A 25,320-nucleotide genomic window follows, 5' to 3' on the forward strand; every position below is an offset into this window, starting at 1 on the left:
TTCCCTGCTCAGAGGTGACGGGGAGCAGTCTGCCCTTGGTCTGCCTCGGCTGGGCTGATCGGCCAAGCTGCACCCAGGGGGCGGCTTGAAAGCATCGTGGAGAGCCCCTTCCTGCTCTGGGACATGATGCAGGGGCTCTCGGTCATCGGGAGAGTGCCCATCTGTTCCAGCGGGCTTTGGAGCAGGTGTACGAGGGGGAACGTCCTTGATGCTCCTGCTTCCAGCGAGCGCCAAACAGACTCGGGCTGTGAATCTATCACCTGGTAGTTTCCCAGCTGCGCTGCCTGCTCTTGGGTTGCCTGCGTCCCAGCTTGATCTCCTCGTGCTCTAGGCTCCCCTGTGCTCATTGTCCTCTCCGTACATACCAGCAGGAAGCGATTGAAGGCCTGGCCGGGGGAGGCATGCATTGGAGGGTGTGTTGTTTGTTAACCCAGCCTAGGTAGGGCCCCGAGTGCTTGGGACCCAGCAGGTGCATGAGAAGCCTTCAAGGCACACCGCAGGCTAGACTGGCTAGTGGGCAGGCTGCGGGGCCCAGAGCAGTGGCAGCTGCCGTGGGTCACCCAGGACCTGTGGGGGAACTCAGATCTCTCAAGTCTCCCCTGTTGCCTGAGCCCCACGTCCGTGCTCCTCTCCTCCTGGTATTTGTGCTTGCAGAGCCCCTCCAGGAGGGCCCTGCTTGGGAGTGCAGGCTCCTCAGGGCCGCGAAGCAGTGCCCTGACTCGGTGCGGCCCTGGATGGCCGCAGCGCCCTGCTTCTCACTCCTCTTATTCTGAAAGTGGTGCCAGTCACTTGGGCCAGCGTCTCTGGCACTGCTCTCGCAGGACTGGAAGAGGCTGTCTCCAAGGCCAGCTCTGGTCACTCGGTTCCTTGGGCCACAGCTCATTCCTGGGGAGCAGGGACTGACCAAACAACTGTTCCCTCGGACCGGACGATTGTTGTACAACAAAAGGGTCACGGGGGGGCACCAGGCCAGGCATGCCTTAGCACCGTGCTGATGGCCCATGTGCAGAAGGGGCAGTAAAGCTGCCCCAGGCCTCTGCAGGCTTGTCCTGCTTGCAAGGGAACCTCTAAAAAGCGAATCCAGAAGACAAGGGTGGTCTGCAATCAGGCAGGGCTGGGCAAGGGCCCAGTGAGGCCTGTGGATGGAGCACTGGGCTGGGACCTGGGTGCCATGCTTCACTGGAGATCACTTGGAGATGAATCCTGATCTGCTCCTCCTTTTCTTCTCTGTAACATGGGGGTGCCACTGACCTCCTCTGCAAAGTGCTGTGGGATTTCTGATTGCAGAACGCTAGAGAAAAGCTCAGCATCGTCATTACGATCACAGCCAGGACAGAAAGACAGCCTCTGCCTGGAGATCCTGACCTCTCAGCCGGGATGGGAGTGAGCCGTGGAGAGGGAAGCAGCTGCTAGAGCAGGGTTCATCTCGTCCAGTGTCACGTCTCTGCCAGTGGCTTGGAACCAGATGCTGTTGAGAAATGGGCCAGAAACCCTGCGTCGGCCAGGCGCTGGCTGTGGAGACTGCTTCCTCCTCCCTGCTTTCTGCTGGTGGTTGGCTCGAGTCCTGAAATGAGGAGCGAGGGTCCTTTTTGGTGAAGCACGCTCGGCCTGTTGGTGTGAGGCACAGCTCTGCCTTCTCCATGCAGCTCTCAGTCAGATGCTGCCTCCCACTAGGCCTCTGAATGTCACTGTCCTGTCCAGGGAATGCAAGGATTTAGCCATGCCTTGTGCAAAGCGGGACGTCTCCGGGCCTTTCCTCAGTGTTGTGCCTTTCAGATGCAAAGTCCTTTCTTCTTCCTAGGGCAGACCCAGCAGTGCAGGCTTCCCCGTGGCGTCTGCGGCTGGTACACCTTGGCTTGGAGTAGGGCGAGACAGCTTCCACCACTTCTGTGTTCTCCCTGCTGAAATTGCTGCACTGTGAAACTGGATTGAGTCCCGCAGCCATTGATGTGCAGCACCGCAGTCTGCCTCTCACACCAGCAGGCTCCGGGCAGGCATCGGAGGCCTGACAACATCCTCCACCAACCTGCCTTTGAGCGTGACCTGGTGAGGAGCTCTCTGCCACGCTCCCAGCCCCCAAAGCTGCTCTATCCCCATCAGATACTCGCGTTTCCAACTTAGCGTGGCTGTTTGTTACTTGTCAAGGATGTGATTTCGGAGAGTCCGTGGTATCTTGTTGCTAGCGCATCCATTTGTACCCAGAGAGATTGTGGGCGTTGGGTGGAGAGGGGCTGGTGCCCTTCCACCTGAGAGGCATGGACCCACGGCAGCAGGGAGGGAGGAGCTCCTCCTTTAGGCAGTGAGACTTCTCTCCATAGTCGTGCGACTCAAAGGTGGTAGGTAGGGATGGCTTGTCCTGAATTTGAGCCCACCCTTTCTCTTCTCTCAGCATCCAGGACGATGAAGGGCTTTCCTTGCAGTGCCTCCTGCACAGAAGATTCAGTGTTGGAGAGCACGCAAGCTACCCCGCCGTTACCAACCTAGGCCGTCCATTTTGCAGCCTGCCTGAAGGTCGTGGCATGGTGACTGCCTGTGAGCATGCACATCAGATCACAGGACCGGGCCTGGCCTTCAGTCCCGACCTGCAGTAACAAACCAGGACCCCGACCCTCGCTACAAAACAGCAAAACAGCTCAAACCACTGACTAAGAGACATGAAAGGAGGAAGAAGTAGTGGGGCTGAGGCCTGCCTGACATTTCCAGCAGGGACTGGGACCGTGCTCCAGGAATCACAAAGGTTGAAGAGTAGCTGGTTCCCTGGCTGTTGCCCTTCCTACATAGTTTGCTGTGAAAGGAGCTGGCGGGGTTAATTTTAACTATAAAGAAAACCAAGTGCTGTATTCATGCCTGAGCTGAAGGCACAGCCCTGCTTCCTCCTGGGAAAGCCCAGGGCCGTGCAGGTCCTCTGGATGCTGTCACAAGGTGGCTGGAGCCTGTATCACTGTCCTCTTCTTGACTGCACGGCAGCTGGGAGGTCTGGCACCGACCGGGCGGGCGTCGGGCTGGGAGTCCTGGGGGAGGCGGCGTGCTCTGCCTCGAGGCAAAGAGGTTATGTTGAAAGCCCCCTTTGCAAACCCCCTTCCTTCCCACCCTGCCGAAGCTTGGAGAATGCTGCCAGGTTTCCAGGGGACCCTCCCTTGGCTGTTGGGTGGCCTGGAAGTGAGGCAATGCGATCGGGTTGACCTTGTGCCTCCCAGCGACAGCTCTGGGATGGGAGGGCCTGTGGAGCATTGGTCTGTATTGGGACGGTGCCTTCGGCACCGGGGTGTGGGAGAATAAATGTGGGCATCCCTGGTCTGTGGATGTCCAACCCAGCAGGGCTGGCTCAGCCTGATCCTTGTGTGCTGCTGTATGAGGGTCCCTCTAAGGTAGGCTTCAAGCCAGCTGTCCTATTTGCCCTCTCTGGACACACAAGCTCCCCTGTCACATCAGGTTTGTCCCAGCATCCTTGGCCAAAATTCTTCCTCCTTCTGTTGTGTAGTTTGCTGTGCACTTGCTGCCGTGCTCCACCCCAGAGGTGGCTGCATTTCTGAGGTGCTTTTTGTACGGCACAGGTAGTGGATCCTGGAAAGCAAAATACGCTCTTACTCCTAAAAAGTCTCCTGTGAATTGCTGTGGGTGGGATGCTGTCTTCATGGGGGCTGGCTTCTGAGAAGAGCCCCGGGCATTTGTTGTTCAAATGTCAGCCCTCACATTTAAACGTTGGGTGATTCCTTTCCTTGGACCAGCCTCAGGTCAGACCTCAAGAAGAATGCTCTGCATCTGAAAGCTTGTCCCTGTCGATCCCAGCCGTGCAGCTGGTCTATTAAAAGGCATCACCCACAAAAATCCTTGCCTCTCTCATGGCTACAACCGTGCTCCAATGCGACCTCAGAAATGGCTGGTTGTTTTGGGTGCCACTGTTTCTGGCTTTCCAGAGAGTGCCCAAGTGTCTCCCCCTCCTAAAACCTGGACCCCAGTGAGGTGCAGTAAGTTTACCCATCGCTTTTGCAAAACGAGGCCTGTATTAGTACGGATAAGACTGTGCAGGTTTAGGGTATGTTGGAAGATGCTGAGAACTACAAGGCTTGTTCTCCTGGTGCCATTTGCCTGGGCAGAAAAACAACAAAAACCCCTTAACCTTCACGCTCATTCTTTTTTAACAGCGCAAACTTCCCATGACTAATCGATGCTGGGCTAGATTATGAGCTCAAACAAGAGCGCTCGCTACAATCGTTTCTCCAGCGGCGCGACAAGCATCACTACTTCCGAGAACACTAACGGGGTAAGGACCGGGGCAGCTGCAGGTTGCTTCCCTTTGGGGAGAGGGGAGCTTACGGTCTTCTCGTCCTCTCTCATCTCTTACTTTTGAGAGGATAAATATGATGCTTGAAAACCTGATTCTGGGGACCCTTTGACAGGTGCAGCCTTTGAAAATAAAGCCTTGGGAACTGCTGGGAGTCTCCTGCGGTAGTTTATCGAACTGGGCTGCAGCCCCAGTCTGGGCTGGACGGGCCCTCAGTGATGTTAATTCTGTCTCCGTTTCAGACGAGAATGGAAACCACTTTTGGACCTGCCTATTCTGCTGTCACGACCATCACGAAAGGTGAGCATCTTCCAGGCCTCGCTGACTGCGACAAAGAGTATCACTGCCCCTTCCCAGGGGAACAGGCATCCAGGTGCTGTCTCTAGTCACATGTGAACCCAACACTATTGATTCAGTCTGAACACCAAAATAGGATAGAAATAACTCCATTGAACTGCTCTCCTGTCAGGCGTCCATTAAACAGAGTCCTCGAGAAGCCCCTGCTATGCTTAGGTCTGCACAGCTGTCTGTGTTACATCCCTGCTTCCAATTACATTCCCCTTCTCCTGATATGATGTCCTAAGCCCAGACTCTCTCCTTGCCTTCTACCTCCGTGTGAATGATTTTGAAGGTTTAGATCAAAAACCCTTTGCTATGAGCCTGGCTGGGTGGGGGAGGTGGGAAACACACCTTTCTTTTTCTAAAAAGTCCTTGTCTTTTGTTGACTTAAAACGCCAGCCCCACAGGGCTGTGACCCATGGGAAGGTGTTTGACCTGGGCATGTGCCGTTAGCAAGGCTAATTCAGGCTTTGCCTGGTTTGCTAAAGGTAATTTTGATTCAGCAAAGAAGAGCGCCTGCTGCATTTGAAAATGGGACAGGCAGCCTCTGTGTCTGGCATGTGGCAGACTGGGGAAGGGACAGGCAGCCCAGTAGCAGGTAGGGTGTGGAGCAAAAGGCAGAGCAGCAGCTTAGTCGGAGCAGAAAACTGAGCAGCAGATCAGGTAAGAGAAAGGGATCAGAGTGGCACTCAGGGAGGCTACAAAGCTAATTTGTGGCATGCCTGGCAAAAGGTTGGCCCCGCTGCCGTTGAAAGTGCAATCAGCCCATGTGCTGGAAAGCACACCTTAGGGGGGCAGTTGCGGTTACACTTACCATTACCGGCTTCAGGAGTATTCATGCATGCAGACCGGACGCCAGTCAGTTCTAGGATGATCGCGCTTCATCTCTGACTCAGTTCTAGCAACTGTCTGTTTGGGTGCAAGGAATAGCCAGGCTTCCCCGAGGGAAACTGTTTAAATGGGAGATCAGGGCTGCCGAAGGCTTCCTTTTAGTATTATTCTAAATGGCAAAACAGCCGTTTCACTTATTCCTGGCTCAGCTGTCCCTACAGAGCCGCATGTGGCTGTTGTGTGTGATTGCTCTGCTCTCCCTGGGGCTTCCAGGGCAGTCAGCGGAGCAGGGAAATCCCTGTTCCTCTCCCTTTATCCTGGCTGTTGCCAGCACCCCGGTGACAAAGACATATTGATGTGCTGGGGAGCTGCTGGGCTCTAACTGCATCTCTGGCTTTCCAGCGGATGGGGCCAACACCTTCAAGCAGCACCGCCGGACACCGTCATCGTCCAGCACCCTCACCTACTCGCCCCGGGATGAGGACGATGGTATGGTATGTACACTGCTCCAGCAGCCTTTCCCACGGTGTTTGCAGGGTGTCACAGAGAGAAGGGGGCAGTGCGGGAGTGCTGACACCTGACTGTCCCCTCTGAGACAGCCTGGCAGGACGGTAGGTCCCTGGCCTACAAGGCAGCCCTTGGTTGGGTTTTGCATGGGTTAGAGACCTATGAGCTGGGCCTTGCTCTCCTTGTTTTGTGGGCAGAGTCTAGGCCCCAGGTGCTGGCAGGTATGAGCTGTTTGCACTGAGCTCCTCACCGGGGGCTGAGGTCATGCACAGGACTCCAGAATGCAGTTGTAGCTGCAGAAGCAAGAGGCCTGATCTTTGAGACTCAGGAGTAAAAATGTCACGTGCCACATCCTTCCACAGACCCTGAACTAATGCGCTGACCTACACCATGTGAGCGTTTGGCCCTGAGTCCATCCCTCCTCCTCTGGAGGGAGAACAGCGTGGAGGGCAAGGCTGGTTTGGGAACAGCTGGGATCATTTGAGACCTGTAGGTCCTAGCCAGGCTCCTCAACCCCAGCAGTGCAGCTTGGACCAGGAACTGCTTTCCAGGGAGCATTTTCCTGCTCGTGCCTCTAGATGGGGCTTCTGACCACAGAGCAGCAGCAGCACTGGAGCTGGGTATCCAAATCCTTGTGCTGCAGGAAGCCGGACTGCGTGTGACAGGCAGTTGCTGCAACTTGCTGGGCCTTTGGTCACTTTTGTGTCCTGTGGCAGAGTGTGAAGGCCCCACCTGGGGCTCGGAGCCTGGTGAGAGGCACTGGACACACACAATGGGTAACAGTCCCTGCCCCAAGGATCTCGCAGTCTAAGCCTTGGCAGGTGTAGTCTAGCTGACAACGCAGCCCAGCTACCACCTTGTGCTGGGGCAGTGCCGGCTGCTGGGACCTACTGCTTTGGTGCTTTCATGCAGGCGCACCCGTGTGAGGGTCCACGAACTTCCACAGGCCTCTGGTTTCCATTAGCCCTACAGTCACAGCAGCCAGGTGGTAATTTCCAGCCAGCCAGAATGTGGCGGTCTGGCCTGTCCTACTAGCAGAGTTTGACTCACCTCCCTAAATAACCTGATGCACCTGCCCTCCCTCCAGTGTGAGCCAGTTTGTCCTGGTCCTGCCGCTCAAAGCCTCTGGTGCCCATGGGTTATTGCTGCTCACAGCGCTGTCCCCCGCAGCACCCTCCCAGCAGTGACGCTCTGCCCACGTCACCCCCGCAGTGGAGATCTGCTGCAGGCATCCGTGGAGCTCTAATAACTCGTGGTTATTATCACTTTCCCCACCGGCAACAGAAATTCCTGGATAAACACTTAAAGCTGATTTCGCCCGTTGTAACCCTTCAGCCCAGGTTTAGAACCGTAATCTCATTATTATTATTATACGCTTTGGCTTATAAGCAAGTGCATTTGTGCTAAGATGCTTGACTCTCGGCAGCATACGGCAGTGGCCAGCAAAGCTGCACAAACCCAGCGGGTCCCCATCTCCTGGGCCCTACAGGGAAGGCTCCTTCCCCTGCAGCACATGCTCCAGCAATTTGTCTGCGTTCCTTTCGGCACCACAAAGCAGCCGGGCTCCCCCCACATCCCTTGGGGATGGCTCCCGACAGTTGTTAGGATGCTACCTGTGACATTCAGCCTGTGTTGGCACCTGCTTCAGGGGCCCAGGTGACCCATTCCCCCCGGCCCTTGGGCTGGCTCTTGCAGACCTGTACGTGTGGAGTCCTGCTGGTGATTTCATAGGGTTAGGCACAGGAACAGAGCCCCATGGGCCAGGCCTTTGCAGGGCTAAACCTGTACGTTGTTCCTGCTCGGGCTCTGTTGGCCTCCTGCTCCCCAAGGGGGTGACTGCTTCCCTTCAAACTCTTCCCAGTTTGCCCATGTCCCTCTGGTACCGAGGTGGGATGCCCACACTACAGGCTGTTCTGTGTCTATCACGTTCCCCTCCCCCTGGCTCTGGAGATCCTTCTCCATTGTTGCTCTAATGCTGAGTCGGGCACCCTGAGAGATGCACTGATGGTTAATATTCCAGTGGTAACATCCTCTGCAAAGCCAATCCCAAAGAGCCTGCAGCCGGGGTGACCGTCTTGATTGGTGCGTGCAGTGGCTGCTTCGTTCTCCCCTCCCAAACAGGAAGCGACAAGCGAGGCTGTGACTGAATTGAATAGGAGGAAGTCTGCACATTTACGCAAAGACATTTGGCAGAAGTTAGATAGCGAGTGAAACAACAAGTGCGAGTGCAGGGATTCTAGAAACTGCCGGGCTGGAGCTGTCTCAGGGGGAGATTTACTGAGCTTTCTGCAAAGGATTAGTTCTCCCGAGCCCTTGCTTTGCAAGGAGGCACTGTAAGTATCTGGAAAGATGGACCCCGAGGAGAGTTATCAAGGGGAGACGGCTTAATGTGGTGCATCCCCCATAGCTGCTCTGCGCTGGAGCAGCACAGCACGGCCGTGTGGGAGTCATGACATTGCAGTCAAGTCCAGGCGAGGTGACCAGGCCAGGCTGTCCAGCCTGTGGGATGCTTGGGCCCTTGCCACAACACAGCTGCTTGGAGGGGGGAGCTCCCTGTGCCGCGTTCAGGAGTTTGGGGCTGCTGGTCAACCGAGGCTGTTTTTGTTCCCTTCAAAGCCTCCGATCGGCACCCCCCGGCGGTCTGACTCGGCGATCTCCGTCCGCTCGCTGCACTCCGAATCCAACATGTCCTTGCGCTCGACGTTCTCGCTGCACGAGGAAGAGGAGGAGCCAGTAGGTATTTGGGGGGGCACCTGAGGGAACAAAGCGAGGATGTTGGGAGCCTGGGGAGGTCCGTGTCAGGAGCCACAATGCAAAGCATGCCTGCATCTTTGATGCAACGTGCTTCTCTGCTTTAGGGAGCGCTGTCTGTCCACTCTGCCAGGCTCCTAGGAGGCAGGTCTTCAGTGCTTTCAGCCCAGCTCAGCCCCCAACTTATCCTTAGGCAAGTCTCCGGGCTGCCCCAGCTCTCCAAGGGGCAGGGACTGATGCCAGCATGTCTTGCAGGAGAGCATCCAAGATGAAAGGCCCTAGAGAGGGGTTCGAGGTGGATTTCTCTTAGCCTGCAGGTGCCCGTGTCTGTCCCTGCTGTTTGGTCTGCCTGGCACCCCACTGCAGCTGCAGGCATCCATCCACATGCAGTCTGTGGAAGCACCAGGGCTGCCTTCTTGCAGGTGTTAACTAGTGGGGAACGGGCCCATGTTAAATTCCTCCAGGACCAAGGCACTTGCGATCTGGGTTTGGGGAAAGCTGAACCTCTTGTGGCCCCACAGTACCACTTTTGGGGTTGGAGCTGCTCTGACACCCTGTTGAACAGTAGATACGTTAACTCCGAGGTGCCCAGTGTGGAGCATCTCCCAGCGCTGAGTCCCCTCCTGTGTAGCACCGCCCAGGTGTGCCCCAGACACTCGAGGAGCTTGGCCTGAGCCCATGACCTAGTGTGGAGTGGGGGCTCCCAGCAGAAGCCAAGCCCCTTCCTCCAGAATTTGGAAACAGGGATAGAAAGTGTCCTACTGTCAGTTGTACTGGGCTTCTGGATGCTAGATGCATGTTACCCCTCGCTGATTCAGCATGGCTGCAGTGCAGCCAGGTGCTCCTGCCTGTCTATATAGCACTGGAGCCAGCTTCTCAGCTGGTGCGTACTCACCTGACTCTGGCACCTTACACTGCAGAGAAGTCAGCCTGTTTAGTTTGTGCTGCAGAGCCCTGTCCTGCCAGGTGCCAAGTGGCTCCAGGAGCCAGTGAACGGAGCCGTAGCTCAGGGCCTCACCCATTCCCTGGCGGAGTCCCACCTCACCAGAAGTGGGCAGCTTATCTGGAGCCGTTAGAGGTCCCAGCATGTTCTCATGGTCCTGGCTGTCTGCGAGGAACCCTTGTGTCCCCTGTGTCTTTGCTAGCCCCATGGCAGCATTGCTACCGTGTAGCATCACAGCCCTGGGACAGTTAATCCATCATGGGCATGCTCACACCTTGCCCCATGCTCCCTGCGCTGCTGCCGAGCTGTTGCACCCTTGCCAGCGAGCAGCCCTGGTTTCACATGTGTGCTCTCCCCGTCTCCTCCTCTCCACCTGTCCAGGAGCCCTTGGTGTTTGCTGAGCAGCCGTCGGTGAAGCTTTGCTGCCAGCTGTGCTGCAGTGTATTCAAAGACCCAGTCATCACGACGTGCGGGGTAAGGCGGTCTCACTCCATGTCGCTCGTGTGGGTTTCCCAGGAGCACCATGTGGCCTGCAGCCATCCCACCTCTCCCCACCCCAATGTGGGGCTGTCAGGTCGAGCGATCCAAGCTGGGTCAGGGCTTGGGCAGAAGCCCAGGGAAATCACAAGGCACTGTGAGAAAACTGGTGAGGACGAAATAGCATCGTCCCATGTGAGATGGCCCCAAACCCATGCCCCAGTGAATGCCTGCGCCCTGTCAGAGGTTATAGGTGGCAGTTAAAAGACCTGTGGTGCTTTCATGGGACAGGGGTATAGTAAACTGAACCCTGGCCTCCCCTTGTAAAATCCCTCCCATCACCTGCACTGGGTCTGTGATGCTTCACCTCCTGTCCTGAGCAGCTCTGCTGTGTAGCCTGTCTGTACTCGGATAAATGGCCATTAAGCTCCACCCCAGAGATGGCTGCTTTTCAGTAATAAAATATTCTGACAGCACAAGGGCACGTGAGACTTAGTACAGATAAGGCTCGGTCGTAAGGGGCTGCAAGAACCTCTGCTGAGAGGCACTGTACATCGTGCCAGGTTATTAAGCACATAAATAATATTTGTGTTATTATTACTTGAATGGAGGCCATTTGTTACCCCGGCTCACGCAGCACAGACAGAAAATACAGCCCCCTGGCTGGAGCATTTGAGCCCCGAATGCTAGGGGAAGACTGGGGGTCCCAGAACAGAGCAAGAGCTATGGAGGCACAGAGTAGGTTGACCTCCCTCCATAGTCAATGCTAGCTCCCTTCCAGCCAGCCCCTCCGTGCCCACATTACCCACGGCACTTCAGAGCAAGCGATCTCGGAGGGTGCCTGAGATTCGCTGGGTAATACGGAAAAAGAGTCTGGAGCAGGAAACAGACTGTTTCATTTGCAGCCCTTGCTTGGCAGCTCGAGAGAGAGCAGCCAGCAGCTGTGCAGGGCAGGAAGGGGCGGCAGCAGCGGAGCTTCAGATAATGAACGGCTCTAATAATGCCTTGCAAACTCTCCAGCTACGAAGCCAAGCTCTGACCCTGCTCCCAGGGGCCCCAACTGAACGGACTCCAGAGGCCCCCCCCAAGCAAGTTAGTGCCAGCGAAGCACAACATCATTCGTTCTCCTTCCTTTACATCAGTGCGCCAGGCTGGGCTGGCGCTGGCTTACTTAAATCCCTCCTGTGCCTTCCCATTGTTAAGGGAGAAGTGCTGATGCCGTGTCTCCCACTAATCACTTAGGGTGTGTTTAACATGGCTGGTTTCCATCCGCCTGGCAGCACAACTGGATTTTGGACAAAGGTCAAGGGGTGAAGGAGGGGTGCAAGCCAGCAGACCAGCTTGCCAGGTTGCCCAGTCCAAGGGGGAGTAGCTGTGAGCTGCGTTGTTTCACTTTCAGTGTCTATTTTGTGGATTGTTCCTGTGAATTCTGCATTATGAAGTGGGGGGAACCCAGGAAGTTCGTCAGGACTGGAAAAATCAGAGCCCAACAAAATGTGCCCTTGGCCCTGTACCCTGAGCAGCGCAGGGCATGTGCAGATCCAGTGGTTTCCGTGCAGGCGCTTGGTACCTCTCAGGATTGGGCTGCATGGTCAGCTTCATGCTGCTTTCTCCCCAACACAGGGCATCCGTGTGGCCCCAGGGCTGTGCTGGGGTGTAGGGCATGGAGTAGGCAGAGTCCTGCACTCCCAGGGGCTGGGTCTCTGACCACCTCCCTCCCTTCCCCGGGGGCTGTGTGTCCAACATGGGGGGGTCTAACAGTCATATTCCTCCTTGTCTCCACAGCACACGTTTTGCAGAAGATGTGCCTTAACATCTGGTAGGTACAGAGCTACCCACCCCCTCCCTGCCACTTCTCTGAGCCTTTCACTTAATACTCTCCTTGCTGCCTCCTCTTGCAAAACTGCAGCATGTGCAGATAAATGGCTGGGTGCTAGAATGAGCCCCCCAGGTTTGGCCCCAGGGACCCAGTGCATCCCCAACTGCTGATAGCTCCTTATCCCAGGCTCTTGGCCTGCCCTTGAGCTCCACCTCTCTATGCACAGCACTTGCTCAGCTTCAGGTCCCATCACCACATGCCCCAGGCTCAGCATAAAGCCTGCGGTGGATTCTCTGTGGCCGTTCAGCAGCCCAGGGCTGTGGAGTTGATGACTCCCAGGACAGCGGGTGATTCCCACGGGTGGCAGGCCGGTGCTGTCTCCATCCCTGCACAGGGTCATCTTCACTGCCTCCTCTCCACTGGGCATTCTGTTGGGTCCCATCCACGGATCAGGAGTCCATCTGAGAGCTGCCCTTGGTATGGCCACTTGCTCTCAGTATGCTTTGTTTAGCTCCCTGTTCGGCTGTGGAGGCTTCATCCTCAGCCTGGCACTCCCTGCTGCTAGAAATGCTCTTTGGCTGCAACCTGCACTGAGAGCCATTGTTCTGGCATGAAGCCCAGCTGTTCTTACTGCTGCACTTCACATCTCATACCTGGGAAGGTTCCCCAAGGAGCAGAGTAACTCCCAGCTCCTGTCCAAGGCGCCAGAGCAGAGTGCAGCGGAGCATCCCTGCTTGCTCTTAACCAGAGCTGGTTTACAGCTCTCAGCCCGTTCAAACACTGGATGCCCATAGTAAGGGAGCTGCACCCCCCAGGCTTGTTGGTCTGGGCAAATCAGATGGAGGTGGGGCAGAGCAATGGGCAGCACAGATCCAGCCCTGCTCCTGCTCGGTCCTCCCAGTGTCTTAGTTAGTTCTGGTCCCTCTCTTCCCTGCCCTCTCTCTGCCCCACAGAGAAGTGCCCTGTGGACAATGCCAAACTGACGGTGGTCGTGAACAACATTGCTGTGGCCGAGCAGATCGGGGAGCTGTTCATACACTGCAAATATGGCTGGGGGGCCGCCGCCCGCCGCGAGCCCCCCACCGAAAATCGGCCGGCCGCCCCGCTGCCAGCAGCAAGCCCGCCGCCTTCGAGGTGGACCCCCGCGGGTGCCCGTTTACAATTAAACTGAGTGCCAGGAAGTAAGTGCCGTAATACCAGCGCATGGACATGCTGGGGAGGGGAGGGGAGGGGAGGGCTCCGTTGTCAGCCTGTTGCTCGTGTGTTTGTAACATCATGTGGCTCCTTGCAACCACGATGCTCTGGTAACATGGCCGCTGGGATGGCCGGTGCCATCGTGGGGTGCTCTCTCCTCACCTGGGTCTCAGTGCAAGCCTCGGGTGAGGGAGGTGCTGCCTGAGTCGCAGCTGGCCCAGTGTGGTCCTCACGGGAGAAGGGGCATTTTAAACACCTTGTCTTAGCCAGGTGCTCCCCTCACCCCCGTGTTACAGCCCTCCCTTCACTTACTGTCCTAAACCACTGCGCAGTGCTTGTAGCTGCCATGTCATTTGTGTGCATCCGGACCTAGACCATCCATTGGAGAAGCTGTGCTCTCCACGTTTGTTCAGACCTAGTCCTTTGAGAAGCCCATCGGCTAAATCCAAGTGGGCAGTCAGCTTTCTAGAGAATTTCAACTACCTGGAGATCTCTGAAGGACCGGTTTGCATTGTATCCCGCTAAACCGCGTGGTTTCCAGCCGTCTCTCCCTGCCGGTGACATGCCCTCCTTTTGCCTCTCCCTGCTTGCACAGAGATCACGAAAGCAGCTGTGACTACAGGCCAGTGCGATGCCCCAATAACCCCAGCTGCCCACCTCTCCTGAAAATGAACCTGGAGGCACATCTCAAGGAGTGCGAGCACATCAAGTGTCCTCACTCCAAATACGGGTGAGCTGCGCCCGGGGTGAGCTGAGCGGGACTGGGGAAGGGGGCCCAGATCCTGGCATGAGGGGCAAGTTGGACACCGTTCCAGGCTGGCCTTTGCGGGGGGGCTTACTCCAGCTCTGTGAACTCCTGGCATCTCTTTCCAGTGCAGGTAGGGGCCTGAGAGCAAACCAGGTGCCTGGCCTCGCTTGTGAGGGCAGGGAAAGGCAGTGCATTGTACTCCTTGATGAGAGAGCCTCGCCTGTTTCGGTGCCATCCAGCCTGGCCCTAAGAACCAGCTGCGGGGAGCCAGGACTGACAGATCTGCCCAAATCCACGGAGGGAGGGTTCATACCTGGGTGACAGGGGCATCTATGCAACTGTAGCTCAAGCCTGTGGTCTCTGTCCCCTGGAGTCTGCGGGCATGCCTTGCCAGGAGCTGGGGTGCCAGATGAGCAACCCAAGCCTGTGCTCCCTGAGGGAGCTGGAGCTTTCCTGCCAGCTCTCCCAGTCATCGGATGGACCTTTACCAAACATCCATGGAGCCATCAGCCCCCAAATCCTGCTGACGTGCTGCTTGTTCTCATACCTTCCTGGACAGGAGGGTCATTGCTGGGCCAGCACACCAGCAGGGACAGCCGCAGCCTCATCCTGTATGTACGGGGGGCCTTTTGTGTGCGATGAGGGTGTCACTGCCCATAGTGGAAGTGCTGGACCACACGTAGTGCCCTCGTTCCCTACGGACAAAGGGGAGTGATGTGGGGGGCTCAAGGGATCCCAATTGTTCCAAGCTCCCCTCCGTTCTGAAGCCAGAAAAGCAGTATATACCCCCCCATCCTGCCCCCCACACCCCAGCAGAGCCCTGCTGCAGCTTGCACCTCTTATCCCCTCCCTCCAGGTGCACGTTCATTGGGAACCAAGACACGTACGAGACGCACCTGGAGATGTGCAAGTTCGAGGGCCTGAAGGAGTTCCTGCAGCAGACGGACGACCGCTTCCATGAGATGCAGGTGGCTATGGCGCAAAAGGACCAGGAGATCGCCTTCCTGCGCTCCATGCTGGGCAAGCTCTCAGAGAAGATCGACCAGCTGGAGAAAAACCTCGAGCTCAAGTTTGGTGAGTCTCCCAGGCAGGCTTTGGGCCCCTTGTCAAGCCCTGGGGGGACCCTGGCAGCTGCAGTGGGGAGGTGTAATGCCCCATTGCTCCTGCATTCACAATCAGGGCTGGGCAGACCCCTGGAGGTCAGAGACATCTTTGGGAGGGGATTTTCTGGACTGCCTGAGCTCTTCTGCCTTTCTTGTTTAAAGGGGCCATTCCTAGTCAGCGCCCATGTCCCAGGATAGCCCGTGTCCTGGCTTGGTAATCTTGGGGGTGACTGGCCTGCTTTTGTCGCCCTAGATGTGCTGGACGAGAACCAGAGCAAGCTGAGCGAGGACCTGATGGAGTTCCGCAGGGATGCCTCCATGCTAAACGTGAGCTGGCTGCTGGGTTAACTGTGCTGATCCAGGGGGGCAGGGGAAAGAAGCTAACCACCAGCTGTGCTGGGCAGTCACCAGGGTGCAGCAGAGCAAGACCTGTTCTCATCTGCTCTATCCCACCCCAGTGTGACTGGCTGCACCCAGGTTGGGCTCCAGGGTGCACAAAACACAAGGGGCTTCAGGGTACAGCTGTCATCTAGCATTGGGTGGAGGATGCCACCAGCTATTTGCCTTTGCTAAGCCATTCCAGTGGCTTCAGATGGCTGCTGCTCTGCTCCGCACCTGGTCTGGGGAGCGCTAGGGGCACTGGGCCTTGGGGTGGGCCAGAGTTTTCAGGCATAGTTGGGTTTGGATGCTCAAACTCCCCAGGGTGCAGTAGCTCCTCTACCCAGTGCTCTCTGTAGGGACCCCGCCAATGCGAGGGAAATGAGGCTGCCTTGTGGAGGGTGTTTCTGCCCTGACCTGGACCCCCTTAAGCTGGTAGAGGTTCTACCCTGGAGAGACCCATGTGGTCAGCCCTGATCAGGGACCCCCTTGCTTCCCCAGAGAAGGTGCCCAAGGCTGAGCACTAAGAGGAAGCTCTGCCCTGCCCTGGGCCAGGAGAATGCTGCCTGGAGGCTGAAGAGTTTGAAGGGGGCCTGTGACAGCAGCAGGACTGGGGCAGCCAAGAGGAGACCCTCTCCCTTCTAATGCCATGTGGTTTGTCTTCCAGGACGAGCTCTCGCACATCAACGCTCGGCTCAACATGGGGATCCTGGGCTGTGAGTATGTGCCTGCCTTTCTCTCCCCCTGCTGCTAGGCCTGGCCTTGAGACTCCGCAGCGGATGCTGTAGGAAGGGGTAGGGTGCGGAGAGTAGCCAGTGACTCGCAGAGGGTCTGCTATGCTGTGCTCCTGGCGGGCGAACCCTGACAGAGCCACAGGCTGCACCAGCATCCGTCTCCAAAACACTGCGGGGGGTGCAGGAGAGACCACAGAGGATGCGAGGGCTGGGAGGGGAGAGCAAGATGCTTCCAGAGCTCGACCTGCTCAGCTTACAAGAAGGACGACTGTGAGACCACATCAGAGCCTGGGGGGACAGTGGTGCAACAGGGCTTTGTAACCTAGAGGAGAAAGGGCAAGCTGGCCCGGGGGCTGAAAGGGGCAGCCAGGCAAATGGCATGGAGATGATTGCACGTTTGTAACAGCCAGGGTGATTCACCCCTGCTACGTGCGGCTAAGGGGCGGCGGGCAGGGATTTCTCCATCGCTGTGTCTCTAGATCCAGCCCAGGTGCCTTTCGGGAAGAAAGGCTTTAGCTAGGGCAAGTTGCTGGGACTCACACAGGGGGGAGCTGGGTAAAAATACAAAAGCCTGTGATACTCCACTGTCCGGTGGTGCCTGCCGGATGTAACGCCGGGTCTTAGAGCACCAGGTCAGTCTTCAGGTTTGGTAGAGCCCTGCTCCTCCACTGTGCCTCATGGCGACCTGGCTTCGTGTCTTCGTTCCCTAACCCCGCCCTGCCTCTTCTCATCCCACAGCCTACGATCCTCAGCAGATCTTCAAGTGCAAGGGCACTTTTGTGGGACACCAGGGCCCCGTGTGGTGTCTGTGCGTTTACTCCATTGGAGACTTGCTTTTCAGTGGCTCTTCAGACAAAACCATTAAGGTAGGTGCCCTGCATGCCTCACGTGTATGCTTGTCTGTGCACGTGGGCACCGCACAGCCCCCAGCTTCAAGTCTGAGCCAGGGTTGCCTTCCTGCCCTGCCTGTGAGCTGACCGGGTCGGTTGTCTTCCATGGCTCTTTCCTAGCACAGCTAGGCAAGGAGCATTTTCCAGGTTATCAGCAAGAAAACTCTGGTTGTGTTAATCCATCTCCAGGGGGTGTTCTGTCACCCTGAGCATGCCTTCACTCTGGCCACTCGGCTCCTCTCTCTGCTGGCTTTCCACCTCTGAGTCTTTCCAGCGCTGAGTCTTTCCATCTCTGAGCCTCTCTTTTCCATTGTGACTGAAACCCATTTAGAAAAAGAACATTTTTCCCCTGTAAAATATGCCCGTTTCCCACTGCAGCATTGTTGGTTTTTCCTCCTCCTGTTTTCAAAAGAGCCAACTGACAGGGCTGCTCCTGGACAATGAAAGCAGTCCTCCTAATCATTACCATCTCTGGCCCCTGATCACTGAGGAGTGATGGATGGGGGTCGGCGAGACTTGCAGAGCCCAGCTGCTCGCTGTAGGCCCTACATAAACTGCATCTGTCGTGGTCTCATCTTTGCTGCATTTGGATTATTGATTTTTTTTTTTTTTTTTGTGGGGAGAGCAGAGAGCGGCCCTGCCTGTTCAGACTTCATGTGGACCCTTTGACTGGAGGGAAATTCTCTCGGAAATTGTCCTCTGCTTCCCGCTGTCCTGTCCCTTGTGCAGGAGGAGAGAGCTTTGCTCTGCTCGGGTGGGAGCTCACTCTTCACAATGACAAGGGAGACACCAGTTGTAGTATCCCAGCTACTGGGAGCAGGGCCGGTGCTAAAGCAGGGCACTGGGTCCTGCTGGGAACAGCTCTGGGGTTGCCTGCTTAGGGCCTGACTTCCTTTTCTTTCTCCCCTTGGCTCCCTTGACTTCCACAACTGCTGGGGGCTTCTAGCGTCGCTGACAGCCTCTGTAGCAATGGCCGAGGCTCATTTCCACCCCCCTGGAAGAAGGCAGTAGCAGTACTTAACTCCTTCCCTCACAGATGGGGTTGGGGATACTTTGCTGCCTGGGAAGTGGCATGAGCTTCAGGCCCCTGGGGCTGGGGAAGGCTGGACTTTGGGTATTTTCATCCTTCGCTCTAGATACAGAACCTAATTTCAGACTTGCCGTCTGCTGCCTGAAGCCACCAGTGCTGATGTGCAGGGGTCTCGCTCCCTGGCTCTGTCCAGGAGCAGGGGCAGGTTGAATGCACGGGCCCCTCAACAGCTGTCCTGCAGTGTCTCTTCCACTCACACGGCCGGGCTCCAGGGTCACCCTCAAGGTCACTCCTGCAAATTCCCCACGGTCCTGAGCACCCAAAGCCCCTTTTGGCCAAAGCCTTGAAAGAGCCAGGAAGGACCAGTGGGCAGTGACTGGCGCTCATCTCCTGTAGGCTCCCAACGCCCCCGAGAGGGCAGGGCTCCTCTGCCTGGGGTTGCCTTGGATTCTCGTAGCCCAGTCTCTGTGTCCATTTGTCTTGTCCTGCCCGGGGATGGTGGCGGGGGCATTTGAGGAGGTTGCAGGGGCCTCGTTCCACTGTTCGCTGTCCCTCAGAAGCTCACGGTGACCCTCAGCATGACGTTTCCTTTCCTAGACCAACTTATCTCTCTGCCCAAGAGATGGGAAAGCAGGTGCAGAGTGCACAGCTGCTCAGCTGCTTCCTGCTCTCCCTGCTCTCGCAGCCCGGCTGCCTTCCTGCTGGGCTGCCGGGACAGGCACGTGATGCTCTGCTCCCTTGTGTTTCCTGTTAGGTGTGGGATACCTGTACCACGTACAAGTGCCAAAAGACCTTGGAGGGTCACGATGGAATTGTACTAGCTCTCTGCATTCAGGGGTGAGTGCCTCCGTCCTTCTGCGCCTGGGGTCTGTGCTGCAAGCGGGGTGGGGGAGGCATTAATACCCTTCCAGCCTCCCGTGTGCCCACACATGCTGGGGCCTGGCTCCTGTATGTACCTTATGTTGGGGTGTATGTACCCTATGTTTGGGGTGTGCACCCTCTTAAAGGAATCCCAGAGACCTTCTTTTAGGGAGCCAAGTGGGAAAAGCCCTGTAAGGAAGATGCCTCTTCCTCCTGGCCCCCATGCCCCTGGCTGCTGCCCCGCCATCACGCCCAGAGGATGCTGCCAGCACTCGGGGCCTTGTGGAGAACAGCTGGCTGTGTTGGCAGGGGTGGGGCGAAGCACTGGGCTCTCACTGGGCAGACAGGATGGCACAGCCTGCAGCTCCTGCCCCCTGCGCGCTGAGATTGGAGTGGGCTGGGCAGGGAGGGCATGTGCCCTGTGGGCTGTACGGAGCCTGTGCTGGGGGCTGGCTTGTCCAGTAGGGCGGCATCCTGCCTTTGGAGGGGGTCAACTTCACCTGAGAGGCAGGGACAAGTGGGGAATGGCAGGTTCTTGGTACCCTGCAGCCCCCTTTACTCTGCCAGCGTGATCCCCGCCTTGCTGACAGCCTCTCCTTGCCTTGCGGTGTCACAGGAACAGGTTGTACAGCGGCTCGGCGGACTGCACCATCATTGTGAGTACTGGGTCCCCCACCCCCTGCCCCAGTGCTGATCCATTTAGGAGCCCAGACGGGAGGGTTGTAGGATGGCCCCAGGCTGGCAGCACGTGGGAAATAGCCTGACACCCACGGGGCCCAGGGAGACACTCTCCCCTGTGTGTGCTGGCGGTTTTATGCTAACCGGGGGTTGGGTTGGGTCTTCTCCAAGGGTCCTATGTGTGTGTGGGTGCCCCGTGCCAAGCCACGTCGACCTTGGTCTCAGCACCCAGCTCTCACTGGCCAGGGCTTTCCTGGCTCTGCTCTGTCATGGCCAAAGACTACCTTGGGGGAGCATCTGGTTCAGGAGAGTGGGGAGGACCTCGGAGCCCACGATGGGGCCAGAGACAGGCAGACCCAGATAGCCAGGGCACGCTGCTGGCTGTCGCTTGGCACCACAGAGCAAATCCCTCATCGCAGCTGCCCGTGCTGTGTTTCACAGTTTCCTGCTGCTGGTTTCTCCAAGGCAGGAAGCCAAAGCCGGGAGGGGGTTCAGTCCTGGGGCAGCCCAGCCCCTAACTGCCTGATTCCCTTTTTGGCAGGTCTGGGATATCCAAACCCTGCAGAAGGTGAACACCATCCGAGCCCACGACAATCCCGTCTGCACGCTGGTCTCCTCACACAACATGCTGTTCAGCGGCTCCCTCAAAGCCATCAAGGTAGAGGCCGGGGAGGCACTGCAGTGATGGGATGCGGGGTGCAGGGGGATCCATATTTCTCTTAGCACTCCGGCAGTGCTCCCTGCGGGGCCTGCCTGGGGACAGACCCTCCAGTGGCTGGGCTGCTGCTTCCTGGTGACGGCCTGAAAGCAAAGGCCTGTAAGCCTTTGGCTAAAGGTCTTGTCTGTCTGGTTCTGACGGTCTCTCCTGCCTGTGACTGTGGGTGTGTCAGGGTCTGTGCACGTGTTCGCACATTTGTGCGCAAGCACACATGCACATTCAGGGCTGGGTGCCAGTGGCTTTCAGCAGGGAGCTGGGCTCGGGGTCCACGATTGTCAGACTGGCCAGGGGTTTGTGAGTCGGACCTGGTTTCCATACTCTGGCAGTCTGGGCCCACGAGGGGCCTCAGCTCAGGCCCAGACATCACTCACTACCATACTGGCTGGTGCCTGGGCTCTGCTTGCAGCTCAGCTGCCAGCTCCTGGCATTGCAGGGTGCTTGGCTGAGCTCTGCCCTTCCCATGCACCGATCGACCTCCCCAGGGCTGCCACAGGCCCCAATTGTTCATCACGGGCTTCGGGACTCAAGGCCGTGCAGCACTGAGAGTTGGGCAGAGCCGGCGCTCAGGCGTTAAACGCAAGACCTTGCCCCTCTCTGCTGCCTGAGTAGAGCAGGTTGTGAGGCTGTTGTGAGTCAGACAGCCATTCCTCCTGTCACACGTCCATCTGTGCCACCCCTGTGCACTGCTCCATCCGTCGTTTTGTGGGGTGTGTGCAGTCAGGGCCCTCTCAGTCCCTTGCATGGAGCCCCAGAGTGTCGGGCAGGGGGGTGTGCTCTGTGTTGCTCCCTCTCTGGCACGGGCTGCATCTCTGCAGTGGCAGCACAAGTTTTCCCAGACAGACACCCTTGGGGCTCTGGAAATGTGCTTCCAACTCTAATTTAGTGGTTTGGGCTTTGTCTGAGTGAGCAGCTCCAGTGGGTGTCTTCTGCCACCGGCCTCAGACATGTGGGCCATCAGCGCAGGCTCCCCACTTTGGGGAGAAGCCTGTTTTGGGGCTCAGGCTGGTGGGGGGCAGGAGCTGATCCGCCTTGGCCCCACTAAGTGCGTGCACCTGCCACAGGTCTGGGACATCGTCGGCACTGAGCTGAAGCTGAAGAAGGAGCTGACGGGTCTGAACCACTGGGTGCGAGCGCTCGTGGCCTCGCAGAACTATCTCTACAGCGGGTCATACCAGACAATCAAGGTGCGTGCTCACCAGTGGCTCAAGTCCCCCCCAGAAGGCATGTGGGGACCCAGCAGAGGGGCCTGCCCACCCACCCGCCCCCAGCACTGGGCAAGCAAAGTCCCAGGCAGCGGCGAGGCTTGGAGCCAGGCTCCCCAGCTGCCTTGCCAGTGCACCGGCCTTTGCCCAGGGGCCCGTGCAGCTGCTGTGTGACAGGAACCAAGAAGCATGGCTCATAGCCAGGCTTGTAGCTGCACTGGCAGCTGAGCTGATAAAGGGAGCAGGTTGCTGTCTGGACTGCAGAGATCCACGCTCTGCTCCCAGAATAACCCGGGCCTGCGCTGAGCAGCTCTGCTCTCGTCACCTGGACCGCACTGGAGGGACAGAGGGCTGCCGTCTGCCCCTTGTACTGTCCCCTGGTGTGTGTGTGTGTGTGTGTACATATGACACACACAGCATCCAAAAGGCCCCTTCACACCTAGGCTCCTGAAACATGGTCTGTACCCTGGGCCTTCTATTTCTGAAGAGCAGTAAGCAGCCCTGGCCTGAGATCCTGCAATGGGGGACTCAGATGCAGCAGTGTGACTGGCTCCCACAGCCAGGCTGGCACATGGAGAAAGGAGCAGGGAAGGTGGCAGGGTGAAGAGCCTCAGTGAGCCCTACAGCTGGGCAGGGGCTGCCAATGGGCTTCCCCAGCACCAAGAGCAGTTTGGTGTGGTGACACATGCCCCATTTGCCCCTCTGGAGCTGGGGCTGCCACATCCCGGGGACCCTCATGCCCGTCCCACCGGCTCTTGCAGATCTGGGACATCCGGAACCTGGAGTGCGTCCACGTGCTGCAGACGTCGGGGGGCAGCGTCTACTCCATCGCCGTGACGAACCACCACATCGTGTGCGGCACCTACGAGAACCTCATCCACGTAAGGACGTGGCAGGGCATGGATGGGGCTGGACCAGCAGCCTGCTCTCGGCCCCTGCTGAGCCTGTTGAGCAGCTCCTAGGAGCCAAAGGACTATGGGTCTGTCCAGCCCAGGGTGCTCTCTCCAGCACTGGCTAGTAGCAGAAACCGGGTTTCCCCTCCTTGTCCCCAGCAGTGTTCATCCCTGAGTGCCATCCTTGGCAGTCCCGATGGCACTGTGCTCTGTTCCTTTGTCTCATCCCTCTTGCCTGGTGCATGACGCACCAGCCGTGCAACCTTTGGTGCTGGACAATTGCTGGAGCCTTGTGTTCCCATCCCCACACACGTGCTGGACCCCTCTCAGACCCTGCCTGGCCTGTACTGGGCTCCCCCGTCTGCTGCGCTGAGCTCTGAGCCATCTCCCTCGTCCCACAGGTCTGGGATATCGAGTCCAAGGAGCAGGTGCGGACGCTGACTGGGCATGTGGGCACAGTGTATGCCCTGGCCGTCATCTCCACACCCGACCAGACCAAAGTCTTCAGCGCCTCCTATGACCGGTCTCTCAGGGTACGTGCTGGGGCAGGGGCTTCCTAGGTGCCTTGGGTCTGGGTCCTGCCCTGGGCTGGCAGGCGCCGGAAATGCGGCTTGTGGGTGGGAGCCGAGGGGGAGGGTGCATGGGAGCCAGCTCCCGGTGCATTTGCCCACCAGTTCCAAGCCAGCTTTAAGGCAAGGAGCTTGCTTGGTGGCTGCTTGGTGGCTCGGGGCTCACTTCCCTCCCGTCCTGACGCTTCACTGATTGCGAGTCCTTTCACTGTGCCTGGAAAGCAGATCTGGCTGCCCCCCCATCATCTGCCTAGACATAGGAGCCCCCATGCCCCTGAAATGCCCCTTTGCTGCAGTGTTGCTGCTCGGTCCCAGCAGGGTGGAAAAAGCCTTTCTGCCAGACAGGAATCCATCCCTGTGGGTGCAAGTTGAGCATCCATGGTAGAAGCCCGGGCCGTGGGAGCCAGGTTTGGCGTCACGCCTCCCTCGGGCAAGGCTCCGCTCTTGGCGTCATGCCTCCCCCGGGCAAGGCTCAGCTCTCCCAGCCTGTGTCCGGGTGCCCTGACAGCGCTGGGGGGGGGGAACTGGTCTGGGCTCATTGTGGGGCCTTCAGGCCCGCGGGAGGGCCAGAGCGCTGATGCACAGTGGCTCAGGCCTTCTGTTCATGCCCCTGGCTGGCGCCAGTTGTCCAGTGCAAGTGTCCCCTGCTCTGGCGGGTGCGGGAGAGCAGCTGGTCCCTGGCACTGGGCGTAGGTGTCATCCTCCACCCTGGCACCTCGCCTTGGCAGTCCCCGGCACTGGGCCTAGCATCAATAACCCTCCCCTGCCTATGCTTTAGGTGTGGAGCATGGACAACATGATCTGCACGCAGACGCTGCTGCGCCACCAGGGCAGCGTGACAGCCCTCGCCGTCTCCCGGGGCCGCCTCTTCTCCGGGGCCGTGGACAGCACGGTTAAGGTGGGTCCCACGGGGGGGCGGAGGGCACCTGCATGTCAGCCACGCATCCTGCGGACAGGGCAGGGCCGGGGACACACTGCCCAGCCGTGCCTGTCCTCTCAAGGGAGTTCCTGGGGGCAGCGGGTCCTGATCTGGCCGGAGCTCCCTGGTCCTCTGCCCTCCTGGGGCGGCAGTGGCCGGCAGGGGAGCAAGGATGGGAGGGGGGCAGGGAGCAGCGCCCTCACCTCTGTCTGATCCGGACTCCCTCCCTGGCCCTGGCAGGTCTGGACGTGCTAACGGGAGCAGCTGCGTTAGTCCTGCACACTGAACGACCAAAAACCCCTCTCTGCCAGCCTCCTGGATGACGACACCACTACAAACCGCTGCTGCAGCTCCCCCCTCGCCGGCTGCCGCCCGTGCCCCCCATCACCCTCCGCAAAGCCCAGACTGCAGCCTGTCGGCACCTGAAGGGCTGCTCTCAGGGCTGCGTGGCCCTGGGCCAGGCTCTGCACAGTGTCCCGGGAGCTGATCCCAGCCCCTGGTCCAGAGGGGCTGAGCCTTGGGGCCGGGAGGCCTGGCCCTGCAAGGAGGGGCGCCATGCAGCTCTCGGCCAGTCCTGGGACTGCCAGGCTCACCCACGCCCGCCTGAATCTGGTCTGTCAAGGAAGGAGAGTGCCGGGGCGCAGGCTGCACTGCCGAGGGTCAGCCGCGTCCCCTCCTGCCCCCCCGCCCCCGGATTTAATTTACTGCCAAGACCAGCTCTTTGACCTCGGGAGAAGAGTTGTCCTTGTGTGTCCAGGTACGATTTCTACGCCCCTTGCTAGCCCCTGCCCGCCGGGCCACCCTGTCGCGGCAGCCACCGCAGCCAAGCCTTTGTTGCGTTTTTACTCACGTTTTGTACGGTTTTTAAGATTGTAATATAGATTTGGTTATCTCCTCCTTGACAATAAAAGGGCAAAGCGTCAGTCTGGACGAGCGCACGTCATTGCCAGGGCTTCTCCAGGCGTTAGTGTGTGAGTGCAGCAGGGCACAGAGGTCCTGCCCCAGCTGCAAGCTGCACATGACCCACCTGCAGTCAAACATGGGCGGTCTCTTAGAGGGTGAAACAGCCCCCCCAGCCCTGCACCGGGTCCAGCCCATGTGCAGTAACACCGCCTTGGGAGCGGGGAAAAACCCCCATGGCACCAGCCCCTCGTGGGGAGCCTGGCTTCCCCACCAGGCCGGAGGCCAGGGAGCTGCCTTTGCCACAGGGCAGCATCACACCTACGCCAGCAGCCAGCGAGCTGGAGGCAGTGGCCTGGCCTCGCAAACCACGGGGCTTGAGCTCCGCTCCCCCAGGGGCCTCCTCCAGGCTGGGCACGGAGGGAGATGTGACCTTGGCGATGCCGGACCTGTCCAGGGCAGTGCCCTTCTCTTCTGCCAGGCCGAGAGGGCAAGCACTGGCTATGAGCGCTGGGCACTCCTGCCGCAGGAGCCACCCCCACACCACCCCA

General features: G+C 58.3%; 1 protein-coding gene across 10 annotated transcripts in view; it reads left to right on the forward strand.

Annotated features, from left to right (window-relative positions):
* TRAF7 (TNF receptor associated factor 7) overlaps nucleotides 1-24,792 on the forward strand; it is a 32,135-nt gene extending 7,343 nt beyond the window's left edge. For 3 of the 10 annotated variants that reach the window (XM_006027113.3, XM_025208237.1, XM_025208241.1), the window contains exons 2-22: nucleotides 4,146-4,264; nucleotides 4,528-4,585; nucleotides 5,858-5,949; nucleotides 8,579-8,695; nucleotides 10,038-10,130; nucleotides 11,919-11,952; nucleotides 12,906-13,004; nucleotides 13,049-13,133; nucleotides 13,742-13,876; nucleotides 14,751-14,968; nucleotides 15,251-15,324; nucleotides 16,043-16,091; nucleotides 16,848-16,975; nucleotides 18,784-18,866; nucleotides 19,507-19,546; nucleotides 20,110-20,226; nucleotides 21,348-21,470; nucleotides 22,250-22,369; nucleotides 22,783-22,914; nucleotides 23,729-23,848; nucleotides 24,110-24,792. In XM_006027113.3, coding sequence (XP_006027175.1) covers nucleotides 4,184-4,264; nucleotides 4,528-4,585; nucleotides 5,858-5,949; nucleotides 8,579-8,695; nucleotides 10,038-10,130; nucleotides 11,919-11,952; nucleotides 12,906-13,004; nucleotides 13,049-13,133; nucleotides 13,742-13,876; nucleotides 14,751-14,968; nucleotides 15,251-15,324; nucleotides 16,043-16,091; nucleotides 16,848-16,975; nucleotides 18,784-18,866; nucleotides 19,507-19,546; nucleotides 20,110-20,226; nucleotides 21,348-21,470; nucleotides 22,250-22,369; nucleotides 22,783-22,914; nucleotides 23,729-23,848; nucleotides 24,110-24,124 — 2,013 coding nt within the window. In that variant the 5' untranslated portion in view covers nucleotides 4,146-4,183 and the 3' untranslated portion in view covers nucleotides 24,125-24,792. Of the gene's footprint in view, nucleotides 1-1,815; nucleotides 2,047-2,389; nucleotides 2,738-2,763; nucleotides 2,975-4,145; nucleotides 4,265-4,400; nucleotides 4,586-5,857; nucleotides 5,950-8,121; nucleotides 8,296-8,578; nucleotides 8,696-10,037; nucleotides 10,131-11,918; nucleotides 11,953-12,905; nucleotides 13,005-13,048; nucleotides 13,134-13,741; nucleotides 13,877-14,750; nucleotides 14,969-15,250; nucleotides 15,325-16,042; nucleotides 16,092-16,847; nucleotides 16,976-18,783; nucleotides 18,867-19,506; nucleotides 19,547-20,109; nucleotides 20,227-21,347; nucleotides 21,471-22,249; nucleotides 22,370-22,782; nucleotides 22,915-23,728; nucleotides 23,849-24,109 lie in introns of those variants that run through there. The other 7 variants (XM_025208238.1, XM_025208236.1, XM_025208235.1 and 4 more) reach the window with 6 other exon arrangements.
* The last annotated feature ends 528 nt before the right edge of the window (nucleotides 24,793-25,320 follow it).

Source organism: Alligator sinensis, unplaced genomic scaffold (genome assembly GCF_000455745.1).
Source record: "Alligator sinensis unplaced genomic scaffold, ASM45574v1 scaffold1164_1, whole genome shotgun sequence".
NCBI classification, from domain to species: Eukaryota; Metazoa; Chordata; order Crocodylia; family Alligatoridae; genus Alligator; species Alligator sinensis.